At 50.3% G+C, this 19967-nt stretch overlaps 2 protein-coding genes across 5 annotated transcripts; one reads left to right on the plus strand and one right to left on the minus strand.

Annotated features, from left to right (window-relative positions):
• Positions 1–316: 316 nt before the first annotated feature.
• SNRNP40 (small nuclear ribonucleoprotein U5 subunit 40) lies at positions 317–9436 on the minus strand. Of its 2 annotated transcripts, none has more exons than XM_065650619.1 (10): positions 9185–9436; positions 8339–8468; positions 7668–7761; positions 6927–7092; positions 6311–6433; positions 5230–5350; positions 4432–4514; positions 3935–3996; positions 2674–2777; positions 317–925 (listed from the first exon to the last, which is right to left on the minus strand). In XM_065650619.1, the coding sequence occupies exons 1-10, from the start codon at positions 9434–9436 to the stop codon at positions 876–878; spliced, it is 1185 nt and encodes a 394-aa protein (XP_065506691.1). In that variant the 3' UTR covers positions 317–875. The 2 variants fall into 2 exon arrangements, with proteins under 2 accessions (XP_065506691.1, XP_065506690.1); XM_065650618.1 differs by lacking the exon at positions 317–925 and adding an exon at positions 1668–1960 and having other exon boundaries at positions 9185–9413.
• A 229-nt stretch (positions 9437–9665) lies between these two features.
• Positions 9666–19782, plus strand: ZCCHC17 (zinc finger CCHC-type containing 17). 3 transcript variants are annotated; one of them, XM_065650775.1, is made up of 8 exons: positions 9666–9863; positions 9965–10065; positions 10908–10965; positions 11350–11450; positions 11792–11883; positions 12591–12691; positions 12822–12970; positions 19043–19782. In XM_065650775.1, exons 2-8 carry the CDS (start codon positions 9991–9993, stop codon positions 19220–19222), a joined length of 756 nt encoding a protein of 251 aa, XP_065506847.1. In that variant the 5' UTR covers positions 9666–9863; positions 9965–9990; the 3' UTR covers positions 19223–19782. The 3 variants fall into 3 exon arrangements, with proteins under 3 accessions (XP_065506847.1, XP_065506848.1, XP_065506849.1); XM_065650776.1 differs by lacking the exon at positions 19043–19782 and adding an exon at positions 17454–19025; XM_065650777.1 differs by lacking the exon at positions 9666–9863 and having other exon boundaries at positions 9970–10087; positions 19043–19781.
• The last annotated feature ends 185 nt before the right edge of the window (positions 19783–19967 follow it).

Below are 19967 nucleotides of genomic sequence, written 5' to 3' on the forward strand. Positions count from 1 at the left end.
TAGGTTGCTCAAAGCCCCATCCAGCCTGGCCTGGGATGTCTCCAGGGATGGTTCAGCCACCACCTCTCTGGCCAACCTGGGCCAGGCTCTCACCACCCGCAGGGCAACAATTTCTTCCTCATGTCTAGAAGGGAGGTGGGTCCAGAACAGCTGCCGTGCACCCGCCAAAGGGGCACCCAGCGCTACGTGGGGCTCAGCCAGGCCGGTGCCTCCACTGCCAAGCTCTGAACACGCTGCACCTGTCACCAAAAACTCACTCCCTACACATTTATTTACAGCAGGAGGCTGGATTTTACTCAAAACACAAAAATAGGCTTCAGCAGTAGCCCAATAATTATTTCAAGTGTGGTCATTTTTATTGCCATGAATAAAAAATAAAGCTGCTCTTCTGAAGTGAACGTCAATGGTTTCCCCAGGTTATATACGAGCGAGGGCCTTGATTTAGTATTGTACAATAGAAAAGTAAAACAGAACAATAAATCCCATGCACACAGTTCTTGTAAAAAGCTATCTATTTCGGTTTTGACCATATAAAAAAACCCAACAACAGACATTCAACAGGGAATATACAAGCCACATGTGGAATTTAAACAAATTTTACCAATTTCAAGTGATCTGGGTATGGGTTCAATAGTCGGTGGTACAGCCGAAATGAAAATATTTTCAATTTAAAATTTTCCTTCCTCTCCAAAGATTGGGGGGGTGGAAAAAAGCTGTACGGTGAGAACAGACAGGCGGTAGAGGTGCCAGAGGGCAGCTGGGCTCACTGAGCCGCTCCAACGCTTTCCCGCTGCCGCAAGGGGAGCAGCGCGTCTCCCCGACGGCCACCAGCCCGGGACGGCAAGGGCACCGATCCCACCAGCTCCGCGCCGGCATCACTGGATCTCCCCCATGTACAGCCTTTTGTCACTGGATGCGGAGAGAACTGCGGGGGAGAGAGAGGAATACGAAAATGAAACACGACAGTTTGAGACCTGTGCTAACGACACGCTGTTTGGATTGAAGTACTCGTTTCGCTTGCTGGAAGCCAGCTATAAGGCCAAACTTCATTTGTTTCCCAAAAAACCACTTTGTGGAATTATAGCTCTGACACCTCACCACAGGCTGTGTGCGCTGGCTGCCATTCCCCATCCCAAGGCAGGCATCGCCGCGTCCTGCCTGGGATGTCTAAGCATTAAAATGCTAAAGAGAGGTTTATAAACACGCTGTTAACGCTCTCCAGCATCATGAAATATTTTTTTTATTGCAAGGAGCATTCAGATTGCAAAGCGGACACTTCCGTCAGGACTATGTGCCACTAGAGGGCACAGGCTGGCCAGGAAAGCCGTGCCAGGACGTTATTATTTTATCAGAATGGGTAAAATGCAGTCGGCGCTCAACTACACCACACCAAGCCACCATAATTCAGAAAAGGCTCTTCAGGAGATTCAAGACATGAGCATCAAAAGAATGACCCAGGAGTGCTGCTCGTGACACCAACAACAGTTTCATCTGAGTCCAGGAGAGATCTGGGGATTTCTACATGAACTCACAGACTGGCGTCTGTCATCTCGCTGTATTTGGGCTCCCCGTGCACCCTCCCGCGCAGATAAGGATTGTGGAGCAAATGCAATGATTTACAAGATTAACGTTCCCAGACGTTAACAGAAATCAATTGCATAACTTGTATGCAACGCCTGGCTGGGTTTTTAATTTTTATTTTAAGCTGAGTGATTGATTCACAAAGAGCTCAGCACAACAGTTGCAAACAAACGGCAGAGGAGAGATCGCTCCGCTCTTCAGCGTAGTCTCCAGCCTCGAGACAGGGCGATGAATAACCACGGCACAAACCCATCACTCACTGCCCTGCTGCAGAGACCGTCAGCCCCGCACAACCAAGCTCTTGGCTTCACTTCGGGGCTGACTTGTGTCAGTTTTTGGCTGGAGCGACGCAGTGACCTGGCCGAGGGTGCAAGTGTTCCTATAGAAACACAGAGCATCCTGCGGTCCTGCCCGCTGCGCCCAGATACCGATACAAAACCTGCTCTCAGCTAACGCATGGGGGTTAAAACAGTTCTGAAAAAGCCACCAACTCTGATACATGATGCCATGTATATAGGACATCTCTAGAACGGGGACAAAACCCACTGCACAAGGAGCCTTGTTTGATTCCTACAGCTTTTGGGTAAGTCAGAGCCCCCAGGCCACAGAGATGCTCCCAGGTTACTATAGCTCCTTCCACCGTCACCAAACATGTCATTATACCCTTGTGTCCAAACCCAGGTACCCCAAAACTTTTTCTGATGGCCCGGGGAAAGTCTGGACAAGCCCCAGGCAGCGGTGGCAGCCAAGCCCCAGCTCATGGCCACCCACAGGTCACCACCAGCCCAGGCCACCGCAGCCACGCTGCTGCCATATGGGCATCCCCCCAAAAGTCTGCACAGGGGTAGGACACAGAGCAAAGCCCCCAGGACATGGAGCAAAGCCCTCGAGCTCAGCCTAGGACTCCCGGGCACTCTCAGCCCCACTTCTATCTGCAGGAGAGGAGCAGGAAGGGATCTGCCACCCCTAAATCTGTCCGTGATAGGCGGAGCTATGGGCCACAGGCGATTCTGGGGCTGTTTTCCAGAAGATAAACAGTTTAGCCAGCCCTGCAACTATTTCCCCAGCTGACCTGAGGTGGGGAGGACTTACTAATGGGTTCCTCCGGATGGAAAGCCAGTTCGTTCACTGACCCAGCGTGGCCTGGCAGCTTGTACAAAATCCTCCTGGATGTCGTGTCCCACACGTAGACAAACCTACAAGAGAGTCATGATGAGCATTTGAGAAGGGAAAGCTCCTTGCAGTGGTTCCCCACCCCAGCTGAAAGAGGTGCAGCTCTCAGTGTGGATGAAGGAGTTTCTCAGGAGTCAAATGCTGCACAGCCACATCCAGAAGAGCAGAGGTGGGAGCAGGCAGGAGCTCACGTGGCAACCGGGTTCTAAAAGCCTCAGCACTGTCACAGCACAGCAGCCCCATCTCAGCCCTAGGGGCATAGGGATGGGTTTGAGAGCACGAGGCTGTAGAGGCCCTCAATATTGCAGCAATACAGTGAGAAACAGGAGAAAATCATTCTATGATTCTATGTCAGGCATTGGAACAGGCTGCCCAGGGCAGTGGTGGAGTCACCATCCCTGGAGGGGTTGAACAGACGGAGATGAGGTTCTCAGGGACATGGGTTAGTTCTAGAGTTGGGTTATGGTTGGACTCGACAATCTTGAGGGTCTCTTCCAACCAAATGATTCTCTGATTCTAAGACGTGCCGCCAAGCAGAGCTCACACACAGACATTCCTCTGCCACGTGCGCCCCGTCACTGCCCGGCAGCGCTGGAGTCAGGTCTCAGTCGCTCGCTGTGACATCTGCCCCGCTATATCTGGGCAGCGAGACCTGAAGTTCTCCCTCTCCTCTATCAGAAACTCGTTAATTTGCTGATTACTACTGCTCCATGCCCTGGACTCCGGCCTGCAGGAATTCCTGGCTCGATGTCACCATGAGCGCATCGGGACACACTCCAGCAGAGGCTGGTACCCTTCACGTGACCTTCAGTGTTTGGCACGGCCCCTTTGCCGCCTTCCTCCCTTGATTGTTTTGCTCCTCAGTCGCCTTAATTTATAGAATATCTTATTTAAAAGTCCAATATGTGCTAATTCAGTCAGATCTTTATTTCTTCTTTAATTAATTAAAGGAAGAATCAAGAATGACCCTTGGAACACCACTGGTGCCTCCTGCAAGCTGCCACGCAGCAATTTAACGGGTATTTGTGGTCCTTATCAGTACAACCCCTCACTACATGCTTCCCCCAGACCCTCACAAGCATCTGCCGATGTGACTGCAGGACCTGGGCCACCAACAAGCAAGTTCCTGTTGCCTCATGTTTGTCCCGGGGTTGAACACAGAAACGTGGTGGTAACTGACCTGTCAGCCGATCCCCCCGCGATTTTACTCCCATCTGGGGACCAAGAGCACCTCAGAAGATTCTGAAATTAAAAAAAAAAAAACCCCACAAACGTGCACAGATCTATTTCCAAAGAAAGATTTCGTTTCCCCTTCTACTTGAATTAAAATCACCGTGAGACTTTAAATATCATGAGCATCACTTTAATGATCTCCCTTCAGAAGATGAGGTGGTAATTAGATTTTATTTTATTGCTGGAAACATCCAGTGCCTTGTTATTTTACACAAAGCAGATAGTAAATGTAGAAAATACTTAATTTACAGCTAATTGTAGCTGAACTGAGCAAAATCTTGTTACTGCAGCTTTAATAGGAATCCCACTTTGTGCATTAATCTTTCTTTGAGTTCTTATTAACGCCTTTCTGGTTTAAACTCGGATTTAAAAAAACAATTTACGGAAAAGTTAATAGCAGCAGCATTTTACAAACAATCACGTCTCAGCCTGCAGTCCACTCACCTTTTCAAAATTATGCACGTTCCCCTGGAAAATCTTGACACATCTCTCTTTAGGGGCAAACGGTCGCACATCCCAGATGCGAACTGCAAGAGAGAGCAGGCGGTAATTAGCTGACGATGGTGGAGGCTTGAGGACAAGGTCAGTGTCTGGAAACGTTCCTTTTCCTAAGACACGCTGCTAACGAGCAAAGCCCTGGCCACGCTCCTTGTTCTCTTCACACCGAGGTTTCCCCAGAAGCAAAAGGAAACCAGCAGCTTTCCTCTGCAGAAAGCTTTGATGTGAAAGGTCAAATGCAGAAATTTATAATTATACTCAGACCGCTGCCAACAGGAGGGGAAAAACCCAAACCAACTATTACAAAAATGAGCCACCAGCTCCTTAAATGAGCATTTGCTTTATTCTCACACACTCAACGATCACGCTGCTCATCAGATCAGCTCTGCTGAGCAGCCCCATGCAGGAGAGCGGCGGTTTGGAACCCGCTGTCACTCCCTGCTGTGGGGAAACAGCCAAACCGCCCCGACGAGAGCTAGACCGCCATCACGTTCAACTGTCTGCTCAAATGACGTGTGTCCCCACCGCCCTTTGGGAGACATGACAAACCCTCCCAATGAAGCTGCTCCCTCCTGCCAAAGGATGCGACTGTCACTGGCGTCACAACAGGAATTCAGGTTTTATCTCTGGAGCCAAACTCAGCCCATCCCCACATCTGGCTCTTGTTTTTCCACATCGGATTATTTGAGCTGCTTCTTTCGTAACACCACGCAAAGCTGCGTTCTCACGTCAGGTGGGACGTACCCGTGTTGTCCATGGCATTGGAGAGCAGGTAGGAGCCTTCCGAACTCAGACTGAGCCCCGTCACCGAGTCTGCATGTCCCCTCATGGTGTAAGTGAGCTTGTTCTGGCGAAGGTCCCACACCTGTCAGACACAACACTGTGGCTTAACAAGGGCAGCCAAGACGGTTGGAGCTGCCGTTTCCAAAGCGTTTCACACGCGCAGCGGTCAGTCAGCTGATGACATCAGCTTTTGATTTCTGTTTGTGGGGTCTGAATGGCTAAAATGTGAGGCTATTTTATGTGTGTTGTAGGAAAAAATGGAATTTGCCCCTTGGAAGACTTCTAAATGTGTCCAACCACTGAGGAGTTAAATGTCAACAGCCCCATGTATAGGAATCGCTCCCATATGGCTATTCCCCCCAAATTCCACTGACTGATGGCACAGAGCAGTTGTCCAATCCCCAAAATTTCACGCTGCTCTTTCCCAAAGAGTTATGGCTTTTCCAGGGGCAGTCGGAACAGATCTTGAGTCAGCGCTACACTCAGCAATGGCTCTGACAAGCACGTGCTGCCCATGCCTGGGAAGGCTGGAGGCCGAGGCTGAAGGGACAGTAAGAGACTGAACTGTCCAGCTATCGGGAGAATCTCGGTTACCAGCTGAATGAAACACTGAGCTCGCTCTTAAATTAGAATTTTCCACACTAGCAGGTGACAAAGTGCGTTGCAAACTGGAGCAGAGGGCAGAGAGTGTGGATGCGTCACTACATTTTCTTTAGTTTACCTCATATATGGCTCTAGAGCCTCCAGGACGGGCACAAGCTGCCAAAAGAACCAGCAGACATCGGCTGCAACGGGTGACAGCAGCGCTGGGACACCTGCCTGGGAATGCCAGGGCTGCCCAGGCTGTCACGTGGCAAACAGCCCTGGAGCAGCTCCCTGCGGGTTTATTGGCCCTACATCAACAGCGAGGTCGGACATAGTGCGTCCGTGTGGTCCTTGTGACTGTAAAATTAACCAACAGGCTCCCATGTCTGTCCTTGACGTGATGGGACGGAAAAGGTGCGTGTGGTGGGAAAGGGAAACAAGGACACGGGTGTCCTACCTTAATATCGTTGTCGATGCCTCCGGATATGATCTGATCACTGGTGTCGTTGAAAGTCACCGCCAGGACCTGGTATGTGTTCTGGAATGTCTGGACAGCAGCTTTTTTCCTGATATCCCACAGCTGAAAAGATGCAGCAGTTGTAAAAGTTGCATATAGATATTTAAGGATAAAATTAGAGAATTGCCTTGACACTTGGTAGAGACCCAGAACACTCATCTGAAATCCTCTGTTTTAGATCTCAGGAGATCTCTGCAAAAAAGAATAAAAGCCCAGTGTGGTTGGAGCACAGGAATGTGGGGAGGGAAGAGGGACAAGCATGTGAGATCTCAGTAACTCTTTGCCTTTTTCCTGCTCTGTTAATGTAGATCAGTGGAAAAAGTATAACTTGGCAGACGAATCTCCTTACTCTCCCCCCAAGCATTACAGAAAAAAGGAGCACAGTCAAACCTTATTTCAAATTTTTAAATTCTGAAATCAAACTTATTAGATAATGAAATAATACGAGTAATAAAAGGCTGGATTTAGCCTCCTTAAATGGGAAGAACCCCCAAAAAGCTTTCAAAGACCCTGCCTGATATCCACCCCAGACCATCCCCTCACACGATACACTGACCTTCACTGTCCCGTCATCACTGCCGGTACAGACCAGCTGCGGCCCTCGCCTCGCCGGGTAACAGGAGTTCACAAACGAGGTGTGGCCCTTCAGCCTCTTCACCCTCTCTCCGGTCTCGCTGTCCCACACAGCCACGGTTTTGTCTGTGGATGCCGAGAAGAGCATGCTGTGGAGGAGAATGGCTGTGAGGCGCTCCACTGCAGACACACTTCCCCCTTCCCACCTGTTTTACTCTTAAGTTTTGCAAACAATGCTTGAAATATTCAGTGGGAACAGGCCACGGAGAAGAATCTCTCCCATATGCCAAGACAAAGGTGGAGTTTCAGAGGAGGCTGACCAGCAGTGGGGCAGCTATGCTGGAAGTGCTCCCATTAACCCCATTTCTAGACACATATAAATTGGTTTTCTGCCTCCTCACACACTACCGGGGATGAACACAGGAAGAAAAGCTCAGTGGCAACAGCTCAGATGCAAAACAAACATCTCACTTGTTCTGTTTTCCACCCCAGTGACCAACACAAACTTTCTTGTGTCCCTCAAGACACTCGGGCACTGGTGGGTTGTGGGTGATCCTGGATCTTTTACTCAGTCTCAAGTAGGCACCAGTCCTCACCTGGGAAACCCACACACAAGTGTTTGCTGTATGTGCCATGGACTGAGCAGGGGCTCAGGGACCCCAGCCAGCAGAAAACATCTTCCCTCAGAAAGAGCCAAGCCAAAGGCCATCTGCATGTAGCTCACCTGCCGTCTGTGTTATAGTGCAGCTCCATGACTGCCCCGCTGTGTCCCTTCAGGGTGGCGTAGTTGTCACAGTCACCATAGACGTTCCACAGCACTGGGGGACAGGAACAGAACAGTAAGTACAGGAAACAAACACCTCCCTGTTGGGATGGAGCCTTTCTCTGGGAATTCAGCAAAATGAAGTATGAACCATCGCCGCTGTCACCTCTAACACGGGATGACACGTGGGTGAAGAGGTGAACTTAACATGGGTTAGAGGTGAACTTAGCAGCGTTGGATTAATGGTTGGACTAGATGATCTTAAGGGTCTTTTCCAACCAAAACAATTCTGTAATTCTAATAAAGAAGCATCGTGTGAGCCCCAGAAACACAAACAACTGATTTGAGCGGATTTATGCTTTTAGATCAACCTGAATTGTTAAAGAAGAATAATAACTCTTCACCTCAGGAGGCCAAAGCATGAATAATTGTTTCTGCAGGCTGCTGCAGTCAAACATAGACAGATGAGAACCTGTGCAAGGTACCAGCCCCATCTACACCAGCAGGACAATGACCGGAGCTGGAACAAGTTTCTTGCTCCCCTCCTGGTGAAGCACTTCACACTCAGGACCCAGCAAGTCGAGGGCTGTGATTACACACCACCACAGCACAATGGTGAGGATGATACTCACGGATGAGCCTGTCGAAGCCGGCCGAGGCGAGGGTGTTGCCATTGGGGTGGAACTTGCAGCAGTATACCTCGCCTTCATGCCCCGAGAGCAGCATGATGGGGGCCTGCAGCGAGGAGCAGCGCGGCGGGCCCTGCGGAGACAACGGGGCAGCCGGGTGAGGGTGTGAGGAGCCATGGAAGAAGGAATGTTGTTTTCACAACTGAGGATCCAAGGCCTGACCCCAGCAGGTGAGGACTGAGGGACATCAGCTATCAGACCCTGAATGTAAAACAAAGCCCCTTTGCACTAATCATGGAGTGCAAACTGATTCCTGTGGTTAAAAGTCAGGCTATGGGGATGGTTAGCCAAAGAGCCAAGAAACCATACCTTAAATGGAAAGAAATAAATAAGGGGGTTGTTAGATTAATGAGAGAGGTAAACTGAGGCTGGACACCTGGGAAGTGTTGGGTACTCTGTGAATCCCATACCCACCCAAAGGGGAACACGGGAGGGAACTTGCAGCCGGAATTCAGGGAGGATATAAGCAGCAGCTTTTTGCCCTGTTCTGTGTGCCTACCCTTAGGTAGAACACCCGGTCTTGCAAAATCATTAATAAAATGTGCTTTGCTGAGAGATCCTGCCTGAGCCTATTATATCGGCAAGATGATCGTTTCTTATAAGGGAACACCACTGAGGGAACAAGGGGCATCCCCGGGGCACGGCCAGGACCCCCCAGCCCCGCCACCCCCTCACCCCAAACCCCGCCACCCCCTCACGGGTGTTTCTTCTCCTCCACCATCCCCTCAGAAGCCTTTTCCCCTCAGCCTCTCCCCCCACCACCCCCTCACAGGCCTCCCCTCCCCGTACCGCCTGCAGCAGGGCCCCGGGTGGGGGCTGCCCCCCGCCGCCACTGCCCGGCGCCCCCGGCAGCTCATGACGGGGCCGCTTGGCCGCCGTGGGCACGAGCGGGAGGTCGGGGCCGGGGGCAGCGCCGGGGGCAGCGCCGGGGGCGGGGGCGGGAGCGGGGCCGGGGCCGCCCGGGACCTTCCGCTTCTGCTGCTCGATCATCGCCGCCGCCCGCGCGCGCGCCGGCTCCGCCCCGCCCTCCCGCTCTCCCATTGGTCAGCTGCACCGCCTCCGGCCGCGCCGATTGGCGGAGAGAGGCCGGATAACCCGCCCTCCTCCGTCTTACTTCCGGCGCGCGGGTGACGAAGGCCAGGCGTGACGTAACGGCGGAGCGGGAGGGAGGGCGTCGCCTAACATGGATGAAGCTGATTGGTTGAGAGTTGCCACCTGCTATCATAAGGCGCGGCGATTGGCGGAGCGGAATCTCACAGTGAGAGGGGCGGGGACGGAGCAAAATGGCGGCGGTTCGGTGGCGCCGCGCCGGGCGCTGACGGGCCCGCTGTCCCTGTGGCTGCCGGGCAGGGGCCGCCCCGCCTTCCCGCGCCCGGCCGGGCCTGCGCCGGGCACCGGCCCCGCGGCCTCCCGTCCCGTGTGACCGGCTGGAGCCCCGCGCTGTGAGCGGCACCGCGGGGCGCTCGGGGTCGGTGCCACCGTGTAGCCCAACTGTCGATTAACTCCCGTCGCCCGCTAATGGCTCAGGCCGCGGGTGGCTTCGTGCGTTAATTAAATGTTTCCTTCCAGGGCGTCGCTCCGAAGGCGGGTGGCGGATGCGGCCGGTGCTGGCGGGTCCCCGGAGCGGCTCTGGGCGGCCGGGCCCCAGCGATGGAGGCGCTGCCCGAGCTGTACGCGATCTTCCAGGGAGAGGTGCGGGGCCGGGGCGCTGCCCCTCGGTGTGGTGTTCTAGGCAGAAACTGGCAGTTCTGTTCCACACGAGCGCACGCCTGGGCGTGTGTCTCCTTGTGTATGTGTAGATATGTGTAAGATGCTTATCTGAACAAACACGGCACTGGGGAGGCCCAACCTCAAGTCCTGGGGGCAGTTTTGGGTCCCTCAGGCCAAGAAAGCCCTTGAGGTGCTGGAGCAAGTTGAGAGAAGGGAACAGAGCTGGGGAAGGGGCCGGAGCACAAGTGTGATGGGAGCGGCTGAGGGAGCTGGGGGTTCGGCTGGAGCACAGGAGCTGAGGGGAGACCTTCTGATCTCTGAACTGTATGAAAGGAGCTTGGAGCCAGGGGGGTCGGGCTCTGCTCCCCAGGAACAAGCGCCAGGACCAGAGGAAATGGCCTCAAGTTGTGCCAGGGGAGGTTGAGGTTGGATCTGGGGAACAATTTCTTCCTCAAAGGGCTGTGGGGCATTGGAACAGGCTGCCCAGGGCAGTGCTGGAGTCACCATCCCTGGAGGGTTGGACAGACGGACATGAGGTTCTCAGGGATATGGGGCAGTGCCAGGGGTGGGTTATGATTGGACTCAATGACCTTAAAGGTCTCTTCCAACCAAAATGCGGTTGGCTGACCACAGCTGCTCCAGCATTGTCAAGCATTGCAGTGTTGAACCTGCCTTGAAACCTAAAACTGGAGGAAAGCAGAGAACCATGTAGGCTTTTTGGGCTTGTTCTAACCCATGTTTTGCAAACAGGTGTTTTGTGAAGGGCTTTGCCTTTTAGGTTTTATATTGATTTTCTTCGCAGGTTGCTACAGTGACAGAATACGGAGCATTTATAAAAATTCCAGGCTGCAGGAAACAAGGTTTGTCTCTCCTGTTTTGTTCAGCTGTAGTTTCATGTTGGCATGTTTGAGCCAAGCAGTCATCCTTGGAATTCAAGGCTTCCTGGCTTTTAGAAAAAAGCTCAGAAAAAGGTTTTGTTTTGTTTTTAAATTAGCAAGAAATTGAAGTTCTCAGAAAGCATTTAGAATATGATGGTATGTTTACAGGAATACCAAAAAGACTTGGAGGGCTTTTTGGTGACTTCATGATCTTTTAGAAAATCATATTAAGATATTGGACAAACTATAGAAGTTTTCTATAGTTAGATAATTTGTCCAACTTCTTTCTTTTATGGGCTGCACCCCAAGGGTTCAGTAGAAACTTGTCTTTATTTGTCCCTTTCTTTTTTTCAAAATTCCATCCAGGCCTCGTTCACAGGACTCACATGTCCTCCTGCCACGTGGATAAACCCTCAGAGATCGTCGATGTTGGAGACAAAGTGTGGGTGAAACTTATTGGGAAAGAGGTAATGCTAATTCTGCATTTTGTTGGGATCAAGGTGGAAGCTGCCTTGGGGGTGGATGGTTTGAGAACTACAGCAAAGCTTCTGACCACGCACTTGGGTTTGATCAGATTGAAAATAGGATATTAACCTGGACAAACCTGGACAAAGTTTGATCATGTCTCATGACTGAGATAGCTGCTTAACAGAAGTGTAAATGCAGCTATGAAATAATAGCACCAAAGCACTTTCATGTGTCTTTTGTAGCTATCAGAAAAATTCCTTCCCTCTCTCTCGGCCTCCGGACACGGGATGGTGATCAACGTCCTTGTCATTTGTTCTTGTTCCCTTTCTTCCTCTTCCAGATGAAAGATGACAAACTGAAACTTTCCCTCTCCATGAAGGTTGTTAACCAAGGGACGGGCAAAGACCTCGACCCAAACAATGTTTCCCTTGAGTAGGTAAATCTTCTGAGCAGAATATAACAGATCAGGCAGGTTCCTGCTGTGCGTTTCTGCGTCTCCTGGTTCTTACTCTCTAGGTTGTCCCTCTTTTGGAGGGTGAGGGGGCTCTTCCTGACTCCCAGCATTGTGCTGGCTGCCCAGAGGGCTGAATGAAGGTTCTCCCATGGTTGTGCTGCCTGGCAGGCCTGGAGGAGGCTGCGGGGAGTTCCAGCCCCTTGCACTGCGGCAGGATTTTCATTCCTGCATGGCAATGGCCGTGTGCTTGTGCTGCAGGGACTGCTTGTTCCAGCTGGCCATTTGCCTCACTTTCACATACTACACACTCAAATCTTAACTGCTCAGATGTTTGAGAGCTTCCTTGTCTACCTTTTTTGTGGTGGCATCTCTCGCAGGTCAAATGAAACTGCTTTATTTTCATACTGAGCGTGTGTGTATTCACATACAAAATACGTAACTGCAGCTGCTCACATTTTTCCTTTTGTAGAGAGGGCTCAGTTAATCTCAAAAGTAGAAGGGGACAGGTGTTAACAATGTGGTTTATTCTACTGAGCAGCTGATCAGCTCCACTCTTTGGTTTAGCTGATCAAGCGGTGTTTTTAGAGCAACATTTGAAAAAACTTATGCTTAGGCTGTGTCCGTATAAATATACAGGGTTAAAGATGGGAGTGGACTGAAAATGGAACTGTCCTTCTGTTTCCAGTCAGGATGAGAGGAAAAAACGCACGTTCAGAGACTACACAAGTCAGAAGATCACGCTCGAGGCCGTCTTGAACACCGTGTGCAAGAAATGTGGCTGCAAAGGTACGTTAGAGTCTATTGTTGTGACTAATAATGAAAAGATTGTTGGCAGCATTTCAGGTGTCTAAAATGCAATTGTTTAAAAAAAAAAAAAAGGAAGGGGTGAGTTGCTCCTTCAAACACTGTTTTACAGGTCATTTTGCCAAGGAGTGTTTCGTGCAGCCTGGAGGTACCAAATACACCCTCATTCCAGAAGAGGAGGAAGAGGAGGTGGCAGCAGCAGGATATGAAAGAGATAAAAAGACCAGTGTGGCTGAAGATTCTTTGAAAAAAAGGAAAAAGGTACAAGGTGCTTTACAGCTGGCCTGGAAAAGTGAGCCAGAGAATTTGTTCTGTGCAGTCACATCTGTGATTTGCTACAGCAATGTGATTATGATGCTCAGTTTTGTGCAGGTTCTGTAGCAAAACAGGAATCTCCCCTGCAGACTTTTTAGTAATTCTCATGCTTTCTCCCTGTATTCTCTTAAACTGACTTTAAGATGGTTTTGTGCTATAATGCACAGTCCTCAAAAGATATTTCTACAGTGAGATAAGGATTATTATTTTTTTTTCCCCTGGGCTTTGTGAGACTCTATAGAAATTGCTTCATTTTCCTTAATTTCTGTGATTCTTGCCAATAACCCCATTTCCCTCCCGTCACACTTCTCTTGCCCTGACAGTATTTTTTGTCTGATCTAACTGCCCTACAGCCTGGCTGCAGCAGGTATCCTGGACCCAGCCAGTGCTATGTGAACTTGGCTTATCTGCACATGCCAGGGGAAAATTGCTGGTGTATTTACACAGGGAGCGTACGCCATTCCCAGGCTCTAAAGCAATTTTTGTCTACGTGAGAATGTCAAGAGATAAGAGACCTTTTATGTCCAGTGTTTGAACTCTGGCTTCGAAGCCCTAGTATAAAACGTAGGAGAGACCTGAATCCAAAACTGGAGTGTTTGAGGGTTGGCCTGTTTATCCAGCAGTGAGTATTCCAGTTCTAGACTTGAGTAAATAAACTTTTATCAGCCCCTTCGCAACTGGAATCCAACTTCTAATTATACTTCTAAAGCCCCATTTTTTTTTTTCCTTTCTCTTTCCTGTTCTTTGGCCTGTCTATATCCCTGGAGAGAGGTGACAGGCAGGAAAGGGGGTGGATTTTCTTTTTACAGGAGAGAGACAAGGACAGTGTATAGTGAGAAGTAACTTCTGAGGGCTTAGTTCTCCCAGGCTTGCTGTGGAGTTAAACCAGTACTAGTGGTAGTAGGAGAGGCTGGCAATGGGGAACGGAGGAGTCTGCATTTGTGGCAGCACTCAGAGCAGTCCAGAGCAACACCAGTAGCTGAACTCTTGCTTCCAGTCACATCTTTCACTGGTAATGTGGCCTCTGGCACTTTGGTACCCTCTTATTTGAGAGGGAGGGGAGTAGCTGGGGCTGTTTGTGGGATTGTAGGTGGTGAGCGGGTGTGTTGTGACTTTCGTGTGTCAGCCCCTGCCCTGTTTCTGCCCAACAGTCAGTACAAAATGAAATCGATGTTAATTTGGTGCCTAATCTGCAGCTCTTGCTCGCCCAGCAGTGCTCTGGACAGCTGATCCAGTAGCAGGAACAGAATCTCTCTTGACCATAGATCCTGTTGCCCAGTTCCATCCCGAGATGTGTTTTGCTTCCCCACCACTTAGGCTCTTATTCAAGAATGTCTTGGACTTGTCTGAGTGTCGTTCTGCTGCGACAGAGAATGCACATACTCTTCTTTCTATTCTGATCTTGGAAGGACGCAATTGAACAGAGTTGTCCCTCGGATCCCAGCATAACTGTGACTCTGACCTTTTTGGATGCCAGATGTCGGGCTTTCCTCTTGCCGTGGAGCAGTATGAGTGCAGGGCCATCAGCAGGGCTGGCTTCTCCTGCCCTGGGTTCTCTTCCCTCTTGCAGTGATGACCTGTGTGACTGTTTTTTAAATGCTGTGGGGAAAAATTACACTGAGAAGTGCACAAATAGCTCGTTAGAGGTGGGGACTCCCTGTGGAGTCTCAGCTACAAGATATCTGGGTCACTGTCCTGGATTTGTTACTAGTTTTTTGGGGTCTGTGGATTAACAGCCTTCCTTTAAATCTTGCTTGTTCCTTTGATCTTCCTTCCTTCTCAGGGAGGAGATCAAAAGTTTTCAGATGTTTTCCAGTGCTGGAAAATAAAACTTTGAGCTTTTGGGAGGCAGGATGTTGGATCCTTGCAATGAATAGCTCCCTTGTTGTCTGGAGTGCCTGCTGTGATCTTGTCCGGGAGCCACCATGTGCTTCCCTGCTTCCTGGAGTCCCAAGGGCATTTACGCAAAGTAGAAATAGCTCAGTCTGCTTAGTGACAGTTGCCTTGCGGACGCCATCCCATGTTTGTAACATAAATGTAGGGTTTATATTTTTAAATGAGTAGATGGGGAACTGCTATCTAGCAAGAATCCATTTAGTGTCATAGCAATAGTATATACATTTTTGGTTGTTCATGATCAACATTTGTTTCTTTGTTCTGATGCTTCCTTGCAGTTTCTGGGTGCTCTTTGCTCTCCCCAGAGATTTCTGTCCTTACAGAGATGCTCTGGGGTCCTCACCCCCTTTTCTCATAGAATCATTTTGGTTAAAAAAGACCTTTAACATCCCCAAGTCCAACCTCACACTGCCAAGTTCACCACTACCCCATGTCCCTGAGAACCTCATCTCTGTCTGTTCAACCCTCCAGGGATGGTGACTCCACCACTGCCCTGGGCAGCCTGTTCCAGTGCCCAACAGCCCTTTGGGGAAGAAATTGTTCCCCAGATCCAACCTCAACCTCCCTTGGCGCAACTTGAGGCCGTTTCCTCTGGTCCTGGCACTTGTTCCTGGGGAGCAGAGCCTGACCCCCCCTGGCTCCAAGCTCCTTTCAGGCAGTTCAGAGATCAGAAGGTCTCCCCTCAGCTCCTGTTCTCCAGGCTGAAGCCCCCAACTCCCTCAGCTGCTCCCATCACGCTTGTGCTCCAGAATTCTCCCTACATGCGCTTTCTTTAGTGGATGCATCTCCTGTAGACTGGTGTCACCCTGGGTTTGTAAAAGTATGCCCTGCAGTTGAGACTGCGCAGGGTTGAAGGGAGCTCTTGAGCCTCCCACGCTGAGCCCCACCTCTAATGAGTCTGCGGAGCTGGCGCCAGTGGGCGGGGGAAGCCCAGGGCCTTCACTTGGAGGCATCACTAGCCTGGGAGAAGGAGTCTCGGTAAGCCAGACAAAAAGCCGCGTTTCCTGCCCCACCAACTGTAATTTGAAGAGGTTGGATGGTGGCTTGTTCAAAGTGCAGCTGCGCGCAGGCGTGGGGAGCAGCACAACGGGATACGGAGAGCGGTCAGATCACAGTCCCAAACACAACACATAACGGTGTTTTACATTCCACTATGGAAGGGAGCGTAAAGGGAGAAGCCTGGAACCCCAAGCCAACAGCTCCACTTCTTTTCTTTGCCAAGAGTGTCCCAAATGACCTCAAGGCCACCCTTGGGCTTGCAGAGAGTTTTATAGGGAGAGGTTTGCTGTAAGTCACCCCTGCCTTGGCAGGGCTCTTCGTGCCATGCGCTCCTTTCGTGAGGAAGCAGAAACAAGGAGGAAGCCCAAGGGCACAGCTGTGCCAGTCACAGGGCTACAAAGAGGACAACTCTCGGGCGAGCTGCCCTCCTTGGCCAGCTGCTGCAGACATCATAGCCACCTCAGAAGCTGAGCCAAGGGAGAGAAAACAAACCCATGATCAGATGAACAGCGGCAGTCAGCCATGGAGATGTGTGAGATACCTGTACAGAATCAAAGTGATTGCTGTGGGCAGGTATTTCCACCTGCTCAAATGCAACCAGGCTGCCCACGGGGACTAAAGGTCTGATACCGGTTCTGTAGGTCTGGCCGGGGACGCTCCTCCATTGGGTGCTGCTGTAGGCCTGTCACACACCCACCCCACCCCAGGAAAAAGAACCCTCCTGGCTGGAAACAGGTTGGGAAGCATCCACATGAAGAAAATTTGCTTTGCAGAAGGAAGCCCAAGACACAGCAGCACATGCATATTCACCCAGAGGTCTCCAAGGCAAGAAACGAGCACTCATCTGTTTGAAACAAAAGCCAGAAGGAGCACAAAAAATGAGACAAAGGGGAAAGGTGCCTTACCCATAGACGAAGGGCAGAAGCAAGTCGTAACAGTCTTTAGAAGAAGAGGATGGTGAAGAGTTAAATCTTTTAGAGAAAAGGATGTAGCAAGGAGAATTTTCTCAAGCTTTTCTAGCCTGTGCACATGGTGAGAAAGTTTGACAAGACCTTAACAACTAACAGTTTCATTCCAGAGCTTGGAAAACTTTCTCAGCATGTGAAGGCTGAGGACAGGACAGGATGTCACACACGTTCCTTCAGGATTACAGGGGAAATAAAAATACATATGTGGACATTGTACTGGCTGAAAAAAAAGATAAAATAAACCCTTGGTCTCCCGTTGTTGGGGGTTTCTAACTGCCAGGCTGCTCACACCAACAAATAAAATGTACTTTCAGTGCAGGACTGCAAGTATCACAGCATCAGCACATGCTGGACTGCAAATATGGCAGGGAGTAGTAAGCCAGAGCTTAATATTTTTTTGTAGCAGGAGACAGTGCTGCTGTGAAATCATTCTGCATGAGTAATCTTCTATTAAACCACAGATTTCACTAAACTCTAGCATCCCAGCACTGGGAGACAACAGTCCCCTGGTTACCAGTTGACTCAGCGTTGTGCAAGCAGGAGCGTTTCTCTGTTTTTTTGTACAGAGGTGGCAGCGCCAAAGTCATGGCCAGATTTGTGGGTCCAGCGACTGCAGCAAAGCCCAGCTGCAGCCCGAGCTTCGAACCTACAGCTGCTGGTGGATGAAGCTCAGCAAACACTCCATGTGCACAAACATTCTCAGTGGATTTTGCCCAAGGAGCCTCTAGGTGTAAAGATGCTGCGAGGGCCAACAAGGACAGAGACCGGCACGTTACAAGTTCTTTGCATGTCCCATCCAATTTATGTAACGATTGCAGTTCTACCAAAACAGAACTAACATGCTTCAAAATCTCTCGTCTACAACATCTGTGTTGGGAGCCGATGTGTAGAAGAGCAATGGGCTGGGCTGCAGCCTGATATTCTGGTTCTCCTGCTGCTTGGGTTATTTTTAAAAAGCTGGCACTAAGAGGGGCCACATTGACACACCAGGCTCCCTCCTGGCCTTTGTAAAGAAAGTTGCTCCAGGCTATGCCTTAAGAATGTTACCACACTTCACTCCTTCTAGAGGTATTTGATTTTGAGATAAGAGGGGAGTGTCCAGAGCTCTTCCAAGAAGTTGAAATCTCTTTTGCTGGAAGACCCTTTTGTGGAGTTATGGTCTTATTCAGAGACTTTACATCTGTTCTTGTGAAAAATTAGAATGGATTTCCACATATAAGTCTGCGTCTCCAGAGAGATGCCAATATTCCTAGGGTTTTTTATTCTTAAAAAAAAAAAGGCAAAATTCCACCACCCAGTTTAATTCCAAACAAGACTAATTACATAAATCTAAAGGTATTGTTGCATCCCTTGTTTGAGGACCACTCAGAATGAATCTGATGAGAAGAATCCAGTCTATGGCTATTGAATAAATATAACGAAGTTCAGAAAAGCACAGATAAAGGCGATGAGAACAGCAGTGTGTGAACAGCTGTGCCCTAAGTTGATGCCGTTCAAGAACTAGTAAAACAAGTACCAGCTACAAGCCAGGAGGGACTAAGGCTTGATGAACTCCAGGTCACTAAACAATTAAGAAGGTGTGGTTTTGACATGAAGAGACAACATCTGCAAGCAGACTGCCTGCAAGTCTTTTACAGGGTGGGAGAAAGAGCAGCAAAGTCTGTGAAAATACATCACAGGTCCCATTTATCATACCGCAATTCCAGTGACCACTGCAAAGCTGCACAGGGAGAAGTTAATGTATCTGAGCAGAAGATGGATGTTTTTGTAGAAGTCAAATTAAAGAGGTTACTCCTAGTGTCAAAACAGCAGATCTTTTCTTGAAAGGCAGAGAGAAGAATCAAAAGGTCCGTTTGTGCTCAGCGCGCCTCCCTCCCACGCACGCTGCTGCATTCCCATAGAAGCTCCTTCACCCTGCGACCCAGAGAGTCACAGTGACAGGGATGCAGCCACGTGCCAGTGCAGCCGCCAGTGACTCCTCGGATGCTCCTGGTCCTTCCGCGCAGCCCTGCGACAGCAGCATCCCCGCTTGTGCCCCTGGCTGCTTCATTTCTCGGGGATTATGGGAGGCAGAAAGTGTCTCGCTGCCCTGGTGACCACAAATGACAGTTTTCCCATGTGCAAGGTTTTTTAATTCTTTTCCTTCGTCTTCCAGGAGAAGAAGAAGAAAAAGAAGCACAAGAATAAGCAGTCCTCTGAGTCGGACTCGGACAGCTCGGACTCGGACAGCGACGGGGCTCAGGCAGCCAGCAAGAGGCCCAAGCACTCGGGGAAGCCCAGCAAGGCCCAGAAGAAGAAGAAGAAGAAGAAGCACAAGAAGCAGCCGCGGGACTGAGCAGGCAGGCAGGGGCCCAGCATTGAGTCCCTGCTGCACACCACGAGGAGCGAGAGCTGGACCAGCGTGCCCCTCGCGCCAGGGACAAGGAGTTTCCTTCTCCCAAAAGTAACGCTCAGCATGTGGTGTTACAGGTGTTGACTTTGGTACAAGTTGTCCTCTGTTAGCTTAGGCGACGGCTGCCGTTTTCTGCCAGCAGCAGCCACGCCTGCCAAAATTGGCTAATGCCACCCCTTTGTTGCCATCTGTCCCGTCCTGTAGCCTCAGGGGTAAGCGGCCGTTGCTCGGCCGTGCCCTCCCTGACCGGCCCCGTGCTCGGGGATGGGGGATTGTTGCTGGGCCCTGCGGTGGGGCTGCATCCTCCAGCCCGTACCAGTGCGGTGCCGCAATGGTTTTGGTCCCCAAACCCTCCCCCAGCCCCACTTGTTATCTGCAAACACTGGGAGTGGAACGGTAAGAAGCAAATGGGGGAGTGGAGATATTTTAAGTAAACATTAACTGTGGTGTGTTTGCCACCTTGGTAAGTGATGGAAAATAAATCTCCCCAATCTCCAGTTGTACTTTGTACTGGGTCTTTTCTTTTATACACTCCACACTTGATCTTGGGCAGTGAAGAGTGCTATCTGTGTGAGAGGGGATGTGACCCGCATTCAGGGTTTGTTTTTTTGGACAGTCCTGGCTGCTTTCAGGGGTTCCCAGGGGTGGGAAGGGGGTGTGTGATGAGATGAGAAGCTGCCTGGTGCCT

This window comes from Caloenas nicobarica, chromosome 23, assembly GCF_036013445.1.
Source record: "Caloenas nicobarica isolate bCalNic1 chromosome 23, bCalNic1.hap1, whole genome shotgun sequence".
Classification (NCBI taxonomy): domain Eukaryota; kingdom Metazoa; phylum Chordata; class Aves; order Columbiformes; family Columbidae; genus Caloenas; species Caloenas nicobarica.

Excerpts from the sequence above, each read along its gene's own strand:
- SNRNP40 (XM_065650618.1), bottom strand. The coding sequence starts at position 9,385 with ATGATCGAGCAGCAGAAGCGGAAGGTCCCGGGCGGCCCCGGCCCCGCT. Across the intron at positions 7,762-8,338 it reads CGGCTTCGACAGGCTCATCC|TGCTGTGGAACGTCTATGGT; the intron begins GTGAGTATCATC and ends CCTGTCCCCCAG. Across the intron at positions 3,997-4,431 it reads ACGTGCATAATTTTGAAAAG|AATCTTCTGAGGTGCTCTTG; the intron begins GTGAGTGGACTG and ends TTTTAATTTCAG.
- ZCCHC17 (XM_065650775.1), top strand. The coding sequence starts at position 9,991 with ATGCGGCCGGTGCTGGCGGGTCCCCGGAGCGGCTCTGGGCGGCCGGGC. Across the intron at positions 10,066-10,907 it reads ATGGAGGCGCTGCCCGAGCT|GTTGCTACAGTGACAGAATA; the intron begins GTACGCGATCTT and ends TTTTCTTCGCAG. Across the intron at positions 11,451-11,791 it reads TGAAACTTATTGGGAAAGAG|ATGAAAGATGACAAACTGAA; the intron begins GTAATGCTAATT and ends TTCCTCTTCCAG.